The 15960-nt window shown below is 43.2% G+C and overlaps 1 protein-coding gene across 1 annotated transcript; it reads right to left on the reverse strand.

Annotated features, from left to right (window-relative positions):
• Nucleotides 1-272: 272 nt before the first annotated feature.
• Nucleotides 273-14803, reverse strand: ralbp1 (ralA binding protein 1). Its single transcript, XM_080778361.1, has 10 exons — nucleotides 14752-14803; nucleotides 11576-11896; nucleotides 9735-10166; nucleotides 8143-8492; nucleotides 6456-6617; nucleotides 5044-5175; nucleotides 4636-4746; nucleotides 3918-4039; nucleotides 2843-2963; nucleotides 273-1733 (listed from the first exon to the last, which is right to left on the reverse strand). Exons 2-10 carry the CDS (start codon nucleotides 11832-11834, stop codon nucleotides 1434-1436), a joined length of 1989 nt encoding a protein of 662 aa, XP_080634487.1. The 5' UTR covers nucleotides 11835-11896; nucleotides 14752-14803; the 3' UTR covers nucleotides 273-1433.
• Between the last annotated feature and the right edge of the window lie 1157 nt (nucleotides 14804-15960).

A 15960-nucleotide genomic window follows, 5' to 3' on the forward strand; every position in this document is an offset into this window, starting at 1 on the left:
TATGTTTCCGTTATGTCCGTCTAGTTATAAGTCTGTCTACATTCCACTTTCCATTTTGTTTGTGAAAGGCAGGGGTAACAGACAAAAAGGAAAAAAAAACAATATCTATGTTATGGCGACTGCATTGGAAACGTACAAACTTAAGAGCCGTGTCCACCAAGGAGGAGTTCTTTCCTGGCTGAAAACACCAAGGTGCTCGTCTAAGAATGCTTCCAAAGTAAACACTCAAGAGTTGAAAACATTTCATCTCTCAGCAAGCAGATCAAAAATCTGCACACGTGTGTCATTTAGAAGTGTGAGAACGACTGATTTAGAAGGCATTTGTAGAATCGGCCTCAGGTCTCAATGGGTACCGTTAACTGCTCTGCACCTCATCCCGCTGCAGCGGTTTCCATTGTAAACGGTGGACACAGCCTCTAAAGTGTTGAGGTTGCCTCCAGCAGTGATGTGTGTCCAAATGTTTATATTTCGCAGTGACACATGCACTTCTGTTGCATATTTATATATACGTATTATACACACACTGTACATGTTTTTCTTCCACTGGGCAGTCACGAGGAAAATTCGTCGCAACTTTTATGTGCATTTGTAGTTCAAACAAACGAAAGCATCTACAATATATTTATATATATTTATATATATATATATACTGTATATATATATTACTAAAAAGCATATCATTTAAAATCAACGTCTTTCTTTGAATAGTCTCCCATATCATCCAGAATACTATTTAACATAATGTAACAAATTCTTCATAAATCAAAGAGCCTTTTGCATTAGTGGTTCTCTCGGGCAACTTGTCCAGTTCTGCAGTGTCAGTTATGGCACAGTGGTTGCAATCCTAATGTGTCCAAATAGAAACTACGCAAAGGACGAAGTAAATTATCTAAGAAAAATAAATGACAATCTTTCTGAGCTCCAATGACAAAAAAAAAAGATATTTTTGTTTGTTAGTTGTAAAGTGCCTTCCTCTCAGTTTGTGTACCAACCCCTACGTTTGTCACCAAACACTTGACAACTCCGTTCCTTCACACTATCTTGGCACCGATGTTCAATCTAAATGAATGGTCCCACCCCGTGTCAAACAATGGCCAATTGTCCTCTAAAAGCGACTACACTATCCCTACGCTTATCAGAGTGTGTGTGTGTGTGTGTGCGCACGCTTATGTGTTCATGTGGCAGAGATAAGGGAAAACCAAGGCCCTCAATTTGTATTGACACGGACAGTGTGCCAAGAGTAGAATTTAAAGATTCTTCATTGTTGGCTATTTGACGGAAACAACTCTGGTATTCAAATGTCTCGGCCACGTGCACTCGCTGATGGCGCAAAAACCTTTAACGGGCTACGCGTGACTCAGCAGGACAGCTGACTAGCAACAGAGATACATAGCAATACATAGCCGCCTGATGCTGACAAGACATGACACCTCTCACATGTTGCTCTCTCTCCTGTCTTTGTTTGGCGAAGGTTTTGAGGGGTCCTTGCCATTGGCTGAGGCGACGGGCTCTGCGACTGTTGCCGCCACGGTGGTGGCGGCAACGGAGCGTTTGGTTTGCTCCTCGCTGCGGGCCTCTGGGCTAGGCTGTGTAGGCGGGGCCTGTTCGGCCGGGGGCGGGACGGTTAGTTCCTGCTGCAGTTTGTGGCTTTGCAGAAGGCGGAGCTGAACGCGGAGCTCCAAGATGGCTTCCTGTTCCTCGTGGATGGCCTGGTTCAGGTGAGTGTTCTTGTTCTGCAAGGGGAACGCAGGGATTTAGAGTAGATCTCTAAATCGCTGTTTTCGTCGGGAACCATTTGTGGGTCACAGACAAATTTTTTGGGGTCCCTTAATTTTTTGTATCCTACGCTTAATTTACAAGCTCACAACGCAGCCCAAACGATGCATTGTGAGCTTGTAGATTCGCTATTTTCACCATGTTGGGTCCCGGGGGAATGTATCATTTCTCTTTTTGGTCACAGGCTAAAGAGTTTGGGAACCACTGCTCTATATTAGCCTGGGTTCCAGCCTGATTTGCTGTGTTCCGCGGATCTGGAAAGTCTCCTATTCTCCATAGGTAGGCGGGACATATGAAGGTTGAAATGGAACCGTGGCTTCTGATTGGTCTGTGGTGCGGGTTGAGGAAAAACACCAGTTTGACGTATCAATGCGCACTGCGCAGCTACTGCTGTTGTCCTGCAACGTCCCCTTATCATTCACTAAACTCACCCCACACAGCCGTACATTTTTTTTTGTGCTACTGAATCTGACGGAACTACTGAATCGTTAACTTTTTACCGCAGGTTTTTACTCTCAAGTCTTGAATGGCGCTATTCTTTTCAACAGTGAGAAGCATGGACAGAGTGGCGCTCTGCCACGTTGTTGCTGATCACAGCAACAACGTGGCTACATAACAGTTGACGTTATGAAATGCGAGCCAAGCAGCCTCTGTCCAGAGTAGCGAGTGACAATTCAGAATCACGGAACACAGTGATTCAGGCTGGAACCCACGCTAGCTCTATACTGTTGTTCTGTATTCCAGTGGTTGTCTAAGAGGGGTCACCCCGAGGTCCTTCGGGGGGTCCCAGGGGATCACAGGTTTCTCTCTCCCACCTACTGTATAGAGACAGTTGTACAGTTCTGCACTTTTAAGATTTTACGTACTGTATATACTCTATGCACAGCACATGCTGTATAATAAACTTTAGTGCAAGAAATATTCTGGTTCAGACCTCTTTAAGGCACAACAGCCGATACTAAATGGTATGCGGTGGTAAGCGGTACATGTCTGTCTGTCTGACTGCACCGTGTCTCACCTTCAGTAAGAGGTACCCATCGGTCTGTCTGTCTGCAGCGTGACTCACCTCCAGTTCCTCATTCTGTTTCTGCAGGTCTTCCAGGATGATCTGCAGCTCCTCTTCATCCTCGCTCTCACTCTCACTGTCTGAAGAGTACTCCTCTGTCTCACTGCGACCCTGCTGGCGACTGCACGACACACACACACACACACACACACACACACACACACACAGACACAACTCCAATATCATGACCAACAGATGCGGAAGCCTCTCTGAAGAGATGCATGCTTACCCCAAAAAGAGTCCATTTGGACTCGTTTACATACAACATAAGTTTTCCGTTCAATGTCAATGGCATTTAATGTTTAATTTACGTCATATTTAGCGGAATTATCAGCTCTTATTATCATACATCATCATGCATCATCTCATACTGGTCAATCAGAATGCCTGTTGCCTGTGATTGGTTGGCTGAATTGCTCGTTTACCATTATGTCAATGGCATTTAATGTTTAGATGTTTAATTTATATTTAGTGAATTCTGACGTTTGAGACGTGTGGGGACAAAAGCTGTTTATAGAAGGGGCTAGTGCCCCTTAAAAAGCACTGAAAAGGTAAGATAAACTAAAAAAAAGCCTGGGAAGGGGAGAATAGGGGGGCGAAATAAATCTATCACTGCAGTAGTAGATGAGTCAAAGGGTTAACTGCTCGGCACCTTATCCCGCTACTGGGGGTTTCCATTGTAAACGGTGGACACAGTCTCCATGTTGAGGTTGCCTCAAACAGTGATGCGTGTCCAAATGTTTATATTTTTATATTTCTAAATTCTATCCTGTAGATGCGGTGGGTGTGTCAGTCTATAATCTTCTTTATTGCAAAAGGGCTTGTTCTTTGTTGACCTGCCCCTGTGCCGTTGTATATAACACGCCTACTTGTGTTGTAATCTCATAACTGACGAAGACCCATAAGGGTTAAAACGTTGTGTCTCTTCAATAAAGTTACCTGGGAGCTCAAGAACAGTGTGCGGACTGCCTTCCTTTTTCATATTTCGCAGTGACACATGCACTTCTGTTGCATATTTATATATATACGTATTATACACACACTGTACATGATTTTTTGAAAAATAACCTGTTACCTCTGGATGTCTGCGATCTCAGCTCTCAGTCTCTCAATCTCCTCCTTCTCGGTGGCGATCTGTCTCCGCAACACCTGCTCCAAGGAGATCAGCTCCTCCTGCTCTGTCAGGATCTCGTTCTCCTGGAGAGGCCATTGAAAACAAAGACAGGGTCTGATAACGGAGCGGCTTCAGTGTGGATCTGTGGATAACGTTGTGCAAGTGGCCTGGGAACCATCGGATCTCGAGCCTTTTAGCCCACAGGTCAGGAGCCCATCTCCTGTTTCTGTAGTGTGGGGCAGCTTGATGTAGACATGATGTACAAGTACTCCCCCTGGACATGACTCTAGTATGTCACAGGGACTTGCCAATCCAACCCTTGATGCCGAGTGCCAAGGCATTGTGTACCCTTTGTACATGGGAATGAACTCTGAGTGAGGTGCTAGGTATGCTGTGACTTCCAAATATGTCATTATTTACCCCACCCTTTACTACCAGCATAAAAGTTAAGTTTCATGTGAAAAATATTCAAGAATTTCCAACATACTACCAGTACGAGGGACAATCCTGAATAATTTTCACAGAAAGTGTGGACACACAGACTGAGACAGACCCTCTTCTAGACTAGTAGTGGACTCCTTTTCTTCCGTTTTATCCATTTGGAAATCTGCCTACATGTCTAGGACACCGTCTAGGACAAGTAATGAAGCAGATGATGATGATGTGTGCGTGTATATACCTGTGCTAGAAGGATGTTGATCACCTCCTCTTCATTTTCAGTCATCTCCTCTTTGGAGACGTCCTCCTTTGACAGGCTGGCGATCTCCTGGGCGATCTTACTCTCACAGTCCTAACAGCAGCACATCAAATGGTCAGACGGCGTCACTTTTAATTAAGACAATGATGGTGGTGATATAATTTGAATGGTTTAAAAATAGACAAATGGAAGCGCTGCAGGGATCAGTTAGTGGCTCTAAATGGGTGCTCTTTGGTAATACAGGTAGAACCAAAAGGGGTATCTTTCCTTCAAGTTGTACTGCTTGATCCCCAAAGGTGTGTGTTGGAAAAAAAAACAGTATATAGAGTATAGACAACTGGTAGGATTTCGCAGACACTTTTGATGATTTTTCTGCATGAGACAACTTGCCTGACGCTTGGCTTCCCTCAATTTGCGTTTGAGAGCCGTCAGAATGCGCTGAACCTCCCACAGTCGCTCCTCTTTAGACAGGTCCTTCACGCCTGCCTGGAGGTCTCTGTGTAAGCAGTTCAGCAGGAACTCCTGGACACAAGCAATCATTACACATTCACATTTCAAGATAAATGGCACCCGTTCCGATCATTACCGCCCTCAAAAGCATTACATGACTGTTAATCTCACATCGCCAGAACTGTCAAGCTCACGAAGCGAGACAGAGACGTGAGCTTGAAGAGAGAGTTCTGGCTGGCTACGCAATATTTAACGACCAGTGCTTTGTTTATGTCAGGTGTGTCAAACTCAATTTATGTCAAGGGCCTGATGGGACAAAACACAACTTCTTGTGGGTCGGGCACACATGCTTGCTCCCACAGCAGGTCAACAGGTCTCATGTGAATCAGCTATGTACTGTATCAGCAAAGTCTTTATTATGAAGATTTCCGAGCTACTAAGCACTAGTTTTATGATCAGTATTAACTTAGTAAACTTACAGTCTATGCTACAAGAACGTTGTGATGATGAGATTAAAAACCTATGATTAACTATGATTGTCTTGGTAGCCTCTAACATTAGCAGACACAAACATAAAACTAACAAAAGATATTGCAAAAGGGTAATAGTTCTTCCAGACACAATTTGGGTTTAAGTGGGTTTCAGGGTTGTTGTGATTTTCGTAATGTCATTTAGATGTCTGTGTGTCAGTTGTTGTGAATGAAGCATTCGCAATGTTCATTCTGGAGATGCCGGTTCACAGAGATACGTTGTCCTGAACACGCAAAATGATCTTTCAGGAAAAGTCTGTCATCTTGCAGTCCAAGGTATTGACAGAATGAGTCCAATCTAAAATTACATTTGAGATTCCACTGAACATCAATTAGTTCCATTTGGAGTTTCTACAAGCACATGTGAAGCGTTGAGTGAAAGAGTGAGAACTCCTTCTCAAGCTGACTGAGGACTTGGAACCCATTCTGACTCAGTTCTCAGCAGTGATGTTTTTTTCCCTGTACCTGTCCATGTTGGAATATTTTCAATTCACCACAGACAGACTGCAAAGAGGGGAAATAAGATGGGTTTCTCTGGTATAGTCTTTGTATAGCCATTGTATTTTACGTAACAACTTGAATGAAAATTCCAGAATTTCTGCTCTCGATTTTCTATCTGAACTTTCTCTCCGAGTCAACACCTGTCTTTTCCCGACCATGGGCGGTGTGGCATCTGTTGCCACAGCGACAGCTGGACTCCAGTCACTCACAATGTGCCACGCTCAGAGCTGGTAGATTGGCTATGCGACTCACGCACAACTACCTATATACTCAGGCTTCCCCAAGAATCAGGCAACTGGCTGCTCGGTGAAATCAACCCACCTGTCGACGGATCTCCTCTTTGATGTTCTCCTGGGTCTCGGGTAGTGCCGGCATGGTGGCCATGTTGGACCAACGAAGTGGCCGCACCACAGGCTTCAGAATCACGTCCCCAAACAGCTCCTTCACATGGGTGAAGAACACGTAGAGGACACGGTTCCCGATCTGAACACAGAACACAAGTCACATTAGGGCTGTCTGCCGATATATAGTTATTCGTAGTTAACTAATAATCATAAAAAGTAGTGGAATTAGTTAGAATGTGTTTGATCCATACAGTCAAGCATAGAACCGCCTTGTCAGGTTGGTGAGATTTAGAACTAAACATTCTAATGTTTATTAAGATTATTTCATTCACAATGGCTAGTTGGCTACAGCCGATTGGCCTGTGGACTGGTAGAATTAAAGCGTTATATCAAGAGTTTCCAAGAGATATGGTCATATTGCAAGAAATAAATTAATTTAGCTTTAAGAAAGCATAAACAAAACAAACAACAAATCTAGTAACAAAGCCTTGATCGACTAAAACCAATCAATTATTCTACTATGAGGGCACAATTGTAGAATTAATCCCACAGCAAATTGTGGATATTGACATATCAATGTAAAGGAGAAGACAACAGAATAGACACTATTAAGTTCATACATGGGAATTCTACAGAAATATACAAACACCATGTCAATATAACCACATTTCCAATAAATATGCACGCAACATACAATAGTCTATTGCACGTCTCTCTTGCACGTTCCTGTTGTCTCTAGTGAGTCTAGACTGTACTATGGTTGGCTGCCATGTTACTACTGTGAAATTCTCAACTCAATGTGTTTTCACACAAATCACGTTTCTACTGTAAATATACACTGAATAACATACCGTGCACGACACCCACATTGATTGATTATGATGACCACTACTAGAAACTAGATGTAATGCAGTGTGGTTAGTTCAGAATAAATGGAGGATTTCTCCTTTGGGAATAAATTAGCCGCTTTAAAGAATGAACTGTGTGACCCATTAAAAACCCACCGTCTTCACTGGCATGTTGCTATGCGATAAGGGGAGATTTCCCATGTTGCCCCTTTGCTTCGCATTAAATGCTTCTTATACCCTTTGTCTCTCCTCTCATTTATCACCGCTTGTATTGTGTGGAAAGTCGGCGTTTACATTTCATTTGACATTTTAATTTACACGTCCACCTATCACCTTCAGTGCAATATTCATTTTTTCGTAAGGTTGCCACGATTTGACTATTAAAACGTCACGGTTATCTAACCGTAGAGGTTTAGCAACACCAAGTGGATTTAAAGAATAAGTATAATACTGACATGGACGTTTAATCACTTTAAGTATGTATTTTAGACTTTAAAACAAATTAAAGAATTGTGTTTTTGGAAATCTTCGCCAATAATGACATGCCCAAAATAAGGACACGAGGGGTTGCGAGATGGTTAAAGATTTAACTTTATTATTTGTCTACAGTAGTTTTTGTGTTTTGAAAGCCAAAAAGGCACTTTTCGAGGTAATTGCATAAACAACTGATATTAATGTTATGTCATATACGGTATTATACATCCATAGTGACATAGTCAACAGTATAATCGTACCATCAAAATCTATGATCGTTACTTCTTCTTTCCAAATGTCCTTCCATTCTCGCCCCTCTCCCTCCCTCCACCCTGCTCTGACCTGCACGGTGGGGTTGAGGACGATGGAGATGTTCTGGATGTTCATCTTGGTGTCCGTCTCGCGGGCGATCACGTGGTCCATGTGCGTGACGAGCCAGCCGAGCAGCAGCCGGACGCCGGGCGCCACCTCCGCCATCAGCCGCTGGAACTCCGCCACCTTCTCGGCCTCCGTGGGCCGGCCACAGGCGTCCTCGAAACGCTGCGCCAGCTCGCGGCTCACCAGGTTCTCGGGCAGCTCGCGCAGGAACTGCTTCAGCAGGCTGGCCACCGTGTGCGGGTCGTACTCCTCCAGGCACGGACACTCCTCGCGGTCGTACGCCGCCTTCAGCTCGTCCACCTTGGACTTCATCCCTGGGAGGTTGAATGACGTCACAATGTAAGGGTACTCTATAATCTGTTTGATCTAAGGATTCGATTTTTGTTTATTTTCATACAGTATCCATAATATTGCACTACATCGGGATATCCATTCGAAAGTGACTTTGCGCTAAATCCAGTTTTGACAAAAACTCAAGATGGCTTTAGTCAACGTGGGTCTTATTTTGAAATTCGCATTCACTGCCTAATGCACAGCAAAATACTATTTTTTTTATAAATATAACAATGTACAAATATTATGCCAGGTTCTCATCTCCAATGAGTAAGAAATTGACATGCACTGCCCAATTTAGCATCTTAACAGTGTGAATGCAGAGATTGTGGTCCGACTCCTCCACATTATGTTATTTTATTTGTTGTAAGGAAGCTATAGTTAACATGACATGAGTCATGTCAAGCAAGCTGTCACAGAAGGGGTCTCTGGGGCTGACACTGTCTGATGATCTATATGAGCAATTTAACTTGTCTATGTATTACTCTACAACGAATACCAATGGAACACAAACCTGTTTCCCTGATCATAACTGATATAAAACCACCACCCAACTAGTCTGCCCTGCAGTGCAGCTCAAATTACTGGTTATAAAAGTAAAATGAACAGGTGCTTGTGTTTGCTGTTATTTGTTATAAATATTAAGTATCACATTTGCTTGATTGCCTGCAGACAGTTTGTGAAATTCAATTAGAAAATTGTGAAATCATGACACTGACTGACTGGACAGTCTGGACTGACAGAGAGACTGATCTACAAGCTCTGGCGTGGCCGATCTACAAGCTCACAACGCGTCGCGCTGCAGCGCATTGTGAGCTTGTAGATCTGCTCTAATTCTGCAGCGCAAGCCGGCACGGCGCAGCGCAGAGGGGGACAACAGGGGTCCCAAACCGACCGCAGCTTAAATAGGTGAAAAATCAACTGCGACGGAACGGGCTGCGATCTGCGATGCAACATTTTTCAGGGAGAACTCTCGGGGGCCTCTAGCCGCCGTGCGTAGCGCTAATAACCAGCCTATTTTAGCTCTGACTCTGAGATGGAAAGTGTTTCTACATTTTTTTTTAAATAAGCTGCCTAGCGCGAGGCCCTGTGCGACGGCACAGTTCGATCTACCCTAAAAGCGGCCCTGCATGGAGGTAAGGAACATATACAGTCAAATGTTCTAGAAACCTTTTCTATGCCTTTAAATGAAGAACCCCCTCTCTTTCCTGCAGTGACTTTACCTGAGACGCGGTAGATGCCTTCACACTTCATGCCGTAGCTCTCGATGTAGTCCACACACTCCCTGAAGATGGCGGGAAGCTGGATGCCATCGTACATGGACGTCCTCTTCACCGCCTCGGCCAGCGGGGCACCGAAGATGGGCCTGAAGGTGGGCACCTCCACTGGCACCGGCTCCGCCTCTGCCACCGGCTTCTTCTTCTTCTTCTTCTCCTTCCACTGCTTGACAACGTCGGCGGCCGTCAGGTCCTTGGACTTTTTGTCCTTGGCCTTGTCCTCCTTGGGGCCCTTCTCCTTCACCTTGAAGTCCTTCTCCTTCTTCTTGGAGAAGCTGGGCTTCTTGAACACGTGGATTCCCTTCGAGCGCTTCATTTTGGACGGGCTCTCCGCCTCATCCGCGGAGCTGTCCTCCTGGAAGGCGGCGTAGCCCTCCGCTGAAGAGGAGAAAGGCGGGAGAGAAAGATGGGGAGAGCAGACCTGGGGTTAGAATGGATAAGAACACCCCTATCTCACATTCTCCACCTACAGCACAGAGCTACAAGAACAGTGAAAGGAGGGAAAGAGGAAATGAGAGTGTGTAGATGAGAGACAGAGGAGGGGGAGAATGAGGACTACGAAAAGAGGTCAGGCACCAATTTAGCACAACTCCCTCGGCACCTGGCAGATCTCTTTTTATTCACGTGCAACAGACCTTTCCTGAAGTTCCTCTGAGTGAATGACTGCCAAACAGTGACTATTAATGATCACCCCATAGGTTGGTCTTTTTTTCTATTCCCCTTTTCTCTGCTGCTGCCTAATGACTGTCTCTTATGTTCCCTCACCATGCCCAAGTGGAGCTAAATATAGGCACTAGGAAAACTGTGTTAAAAACAGACATATAGGACAATAGGCCCAACTACTGTTCAAGTAAGAGCAATATTTATGTACACCCTCAGCTTGGATGGAAAAGGCTGCAGATGGAAGTTAATCTTCATGGCCTAGTTAAGCTCTGTAAAGTCTATGTATAGTATCAGACTCTGTTAAATAATTTCAATTCTGGTATTTTGCCCTTGCATCCAATTGCATTTTCACTTTTAGCTCAATGATCAATCACTATTTTTTTTCCATGTGAGTTTTTATGTTTTATTGTAACTAGGTTTGCCGCTGCTCTTTTTGGCCAGGTCTCACATTAATCGTAATGAGACTGACCTGCTAAAAGACAAGGTAGAATAAAGAATTTAAAATGACATCAAACAAATTAAATACTAAAACACATAACACAAAGAATCTAAGGAATGATCTCAGGAATGTTTTTGACTGAGTGTGAAGTCAGTGGGAAGATCGAATCATGCGATTATCCAATGCCCCTCCTCGCAGAATGGCCGCAAAATTATATATATTTTCTCAAACACAGATGGTATCAACTTTACCTAAATATCATAGACATTTTTATTTTTGGAACACAGTTCATATATTCTATGATTTTTGTTTTTATGATCCAGGCCGGTTGCATGATTCTGATGTCTGAACTTCAGTACTCTCAAGTACACACCCCATGAAGCCTTAGGCCTATTCATACTCCGGTTTTAGGTGATAAGGTGACCACCAAAAACTATAATATGACGTCACGCCGTGGTGGTCACCGCTCGCACAAACACATCTCTGTTTTTACTAACCACCTTATCACCTCAAACTGGAGTATGAATAGGCCTTAAATGTATTCATGGAAATTTATTTTCGTTTTTGTTGCTTTCCTGAGCCTATTATTTGATGAAATAAAAAAAAGGCTTCATGGAGTGTGTAATTGATTGGAAAATATGTAGTTTTTTGGGTGAACTACTCCTTTTACAGGCACATCTCTTACTCCTTTTCTCCTTCTTCTTGAACTTGTTCTTCTTCTTGCCATGCTCCTTGTCGTCGTCCGAGACGTACGCGTCGGGCGGGTCATGGTGGTGGCCGTCGTGGGGAGGCGAGGGCTCGCCGGTGCGATACAGCCCGGGGAACTTGGTGGGACTGATCTCCTCGGAGCTCGGGGTGCGGGCCACCCCCCCCGGGTGGTCGCTGCGCTCCCGCCTCTGCTCCACGGGGCTGTTGCTGCTCGGGGGCAGGAAGCACTCCGTCATGGCTGCTCCGTGCCCTTGTCACTCCTGTCACTGCCGGGGACGAGCCAGCCTCTCCATCACACCTGCAGAGGGGAGACAGATTGGTCGTTAGTAAGAGAACCGTGCATACAAAAGGCAGTGATTCTTTCTCAACCTTTTTGTCAGGTGAAACCTGACGTATGAATTACGGTAGTCAAATTTAATGACGACTTAGTCCTGATTGGCTGCCACACACATTGCTGTCATGTATTGATTACTCAGGTCACATGACCAGGAAACCGGTAACAGGAAGCAAGTAACAGAAATCTTTAGAGACACGCAATTGTATGTAACGTAATGTTATGATTGAGACCGGCCAGTTGAGAGGAGCGTTTCTTACTAAATAAAGAAACCAGCACTTCTTTCACCTGACAAATATCACTATGTGATCATTTCTTGTTTATTTCAAGGTCCACCACATTGATATCGTCTCCGTCGGCTGGAAACCTCATATGAGAGTACTTTTCAGGATTCAAATAAAAAAATAGCAAGAGATCCACATTTACAAGCTGGAAACGCAGCGTGAAGCACTTTTGATAATTTTGTGTGCCGCTTTAGTATAATCAGGTAGCACGTTAATTTACGAAAACACAGCAAGCTAGAATATAGAGAGAAGAGGTTTCTGCCAGGCCGACAGCAAGACTATGAATTACCCCCGATTTGATCAAATCTGTTATCTTGGACACCGATATTCACAGTAAAAGCCTCAAGTAGGGATGTGAAGTATTGATGAATGCATTAATAGTGAATTGATAAGCTTTGATAAGCTTATATCGATCGATTAACCGGTTAGTTGATAAGCAGCGTTTTTGTAAAAAAATTAGATTATCTTAATTTCCCTCAATGTCTAACATACAAATCTACATTTTGCTGATATACAGAAATAATAAAAAGGGCATATTATATTCCTTAATCAAATATGTATTTGAACATTGACGATACCGGGCCAGGCAATGTCATCTTTGTATGTGTGTTCCTCGGCCACAGCTTCACAGTCACAGAAAACCATGCAATGATAGAAGCGCAGAATTTTCAATTAATTACGATTAGGTATTAACTGTTAAGTTAAACCGACTAATTCCTTAACGCTGATTAATTAATTAACATCCCTAGCCTCAAGTGTCCTCATTTGGACCCATTGTGGTCCCTGGTCCCAAGGTTGAGGAACAGTGAGCGATGCAAGGCAATTCCAACATTGGCCCTTTATTAAGACTCATTTGTAAGTCGGGACAGAGATGAATATATTACATAGTAATATGAATAGAACACACACACCTTTGTGTTTTATGGCCCAGTGAGTTATCAGATTCCTTTACTAGTAGTCTCTGTTTTATCTGGTTAAAAACCATGGGAACTGGTGTTCTCCGTTTACTACTTGGTCAAACGTGATACCGTAAGATGACAATTAATTCATCATATTAACAAAGCACAAACTGTAATAAAGAGCACAATTTGGGGTTGTTTTGTAAATAACGACCGAAACAAAACATTCATTCATGTATTACATACTATGCAACTCTTTTTGTGTGTGATTATTACAATGTTACACTACATTATACATAGTTGTATAACATTGTATACTGTTGGGTACTGTTGGTAAGTTGCAGTGGTAAGGTCTACCCAGCAGAGGGAGCTCTGTTAAAGAAAAGAAGAGATTGCTTCTTGTGGACCATAATTTTAAAAACACACACACACACACACACACACACGAGTGTTAAAGCTGTATAAAATGTGCTCTTGGTAGTACATACATTCATACCTGATGAGAAAGGACATTAATTAAATAATAAATATATACATTATGAACACAGGCATTCCAGATGACTCTGAAAACATCATGTCTGTCAGGATCAATCAAATGTTTAATTATATTTTTAGATTTAAACCCCAAACAGAGTTCAGGCCTAAGGAGTGTAACACCCTGTACTTGTGCAAGACCTAGCATGCTGTTACATATTATATAGGCTACTATATAATACTATATATAGGCTATCACAGACATGTGTGATAACCGATGTAGCCTACAGCTTCTCCAACGAGTACATAATATCTGATCTTTATGAGCTGTGTCTGTCCTTAATGCGTGTTATTACATAGATTTAATGTATTACCCATCCCCTACCCGGGAGGGCATGCGTCGGGGAGTGATCTATGTATGTACAATGAAGAATAACAAACTCTCTGATCCATTCAACAAATCATAATAGCCTTGGATCAAGAGTAAGACTATAGTAGATGTATTTTATCGATTTTAACATGTGCATATCTATGATAGGAAAGTAAAAAATAAGACTAGATAAAAAATACATCTAAGATACTCTTGAATCTAGGCTATAATTGATCCATCTATTAAGCCTTCATGGTAGCCTAAAACGTTTGTCATCTTGTCAATTTGAAGCATGAAATACAAAAGACATATTAAATAATACAAAAAGATGGACTTTTAATTATGAGTGCGACCCGCCATGGTTTGATGTGTTGTGTACAATGTAATAACACTGCATGTATGTAATATCAGGCATTCTATGGCTAGGTCCTACAGTATTATCATTGTGAACAGCCTACTTCACTAGCTGTGTGGGTGACGAATGAGGACCTGTCCATACGTACCTGGCACCCACAATCATCATCATATAACCATCGCCATCATCAATACATTCAAAGCAACACAACTCAGCTATTCTCCTGCATGAAGGGCCCATATGCTAACGTTATCTGCTAAAGCAGCTAAAGCTATTTGATTAGCAAGCCTATTCATCCCTCCTTGAGTACATGCTGTGTTTTTTGGACGGCCAAACCCCGAAATGAAACCGACAGACAGACACAAGTGTTCGAATGTGGTTCGCAATCGACGTATGAATGGCCAATTCTCAAAATATGGAAGAAAAATAAACTTTACCAACTACTATCCCGTTCGTTCGGTCAATTCACAGAAAAACGACGCTTCCGGCTGTCTGTAGATACCAAATAAACCAAACGGAGTCTGCGCGAGTGACGCGAACTGCATAGTGGGAGGTGTAGTTTAACTATGGGATGTGATCTGAACTACAAACACAGCTAGCCTACAAGTGCTGTGTGTGTGTGTGTGTGTGTGTGTGTGTGTGTGTGTGTGTGTGTGTGTGTGTGGTGTGGTGTGCTCTGTGCTGGCTACCCCACCCAAGTAATCCAAGTAGATCCCTCTCCCCAGAGTAATCTGGAACGCATAAAGCATGTTTAGATTGTGGTATCATTTTGATCTAAACAGAAGTGTTGCTTGCATATGTTAGTGTACAAGAAAAACTTGTCAAAAGTTGTTTTGAATAAGCACTTTGATCTAAATTTATAATAACCACATGCTATTCCTAATCACGTGTAACTCCCCAAACACTGTGGTTGGATTCAGAAGCCTGATGGTCATCGGGGGAACATATGGAACACATTAAAGTCCGTCTCCACATTGGCACGGGGCTCTCTGATCCCCACAGCTGCGCCGGCAAAATGAGGTCGAGATTCAATATCATAAAAAAAGACAAACAAAGCTTCATTGTGTGTCTGGCACATTAGTCTGCTTGCCAATTGGGAACAGCATCAATGTTAGGGCACCCTGCAGTCTTTTGAACATAGTATTGGCATTACAAAGAGTGGGCTGTGTGTATCAGCGGTGAGAGATTGGCATCAGCGAGAGCTCGACCGATTCTCCCCCTCCCTCCCCCTCCACAGCTCCACTCGCATGACATGCTCGGCCAGCTCTGCTGGAACACCTGTGGGCCTGAATGGTATAATAACAACTTTGTTTCCCCAGGAAATGATGCGTTTCCTGACACGGGTAACACTAAGCTAAGATTAGAGCGGCAGACTGGGTCTCCCAGGAGCCGCCTGTCCCAAACACCCGGGATACACAAACATTTCCATCGTGCCATTTCAACTCTTGTTTAACTCTCATAAAATATACTAGTGTTGTACAGGCCTTTAAACCACCGTCGTCCCTATTTTGAGCATTCATTTTCAAAAATAGCGACAAAATAAAATAAAATACTGGCCGGTCTATGTGCTTGTACATCTGCTATTTTAGCAATTTAATATGAACATGGAATTTCATAATTTATGGGAAAGGCACCGTGGCCTTTGG

This window comes from Protomyctophum bolini (genome assembly GCF_963924005.1).
Source record: "Protomyctophum bolini genome assembly, chromosome: 12".
In the NCBI taxonomy this organism is placed as follows: Eukaryota; Metazoa; Chordata; class Actinopteri; order Myctophiformes; family Myctophidae; genus Protomyctophum; species Protomyctophum bolini.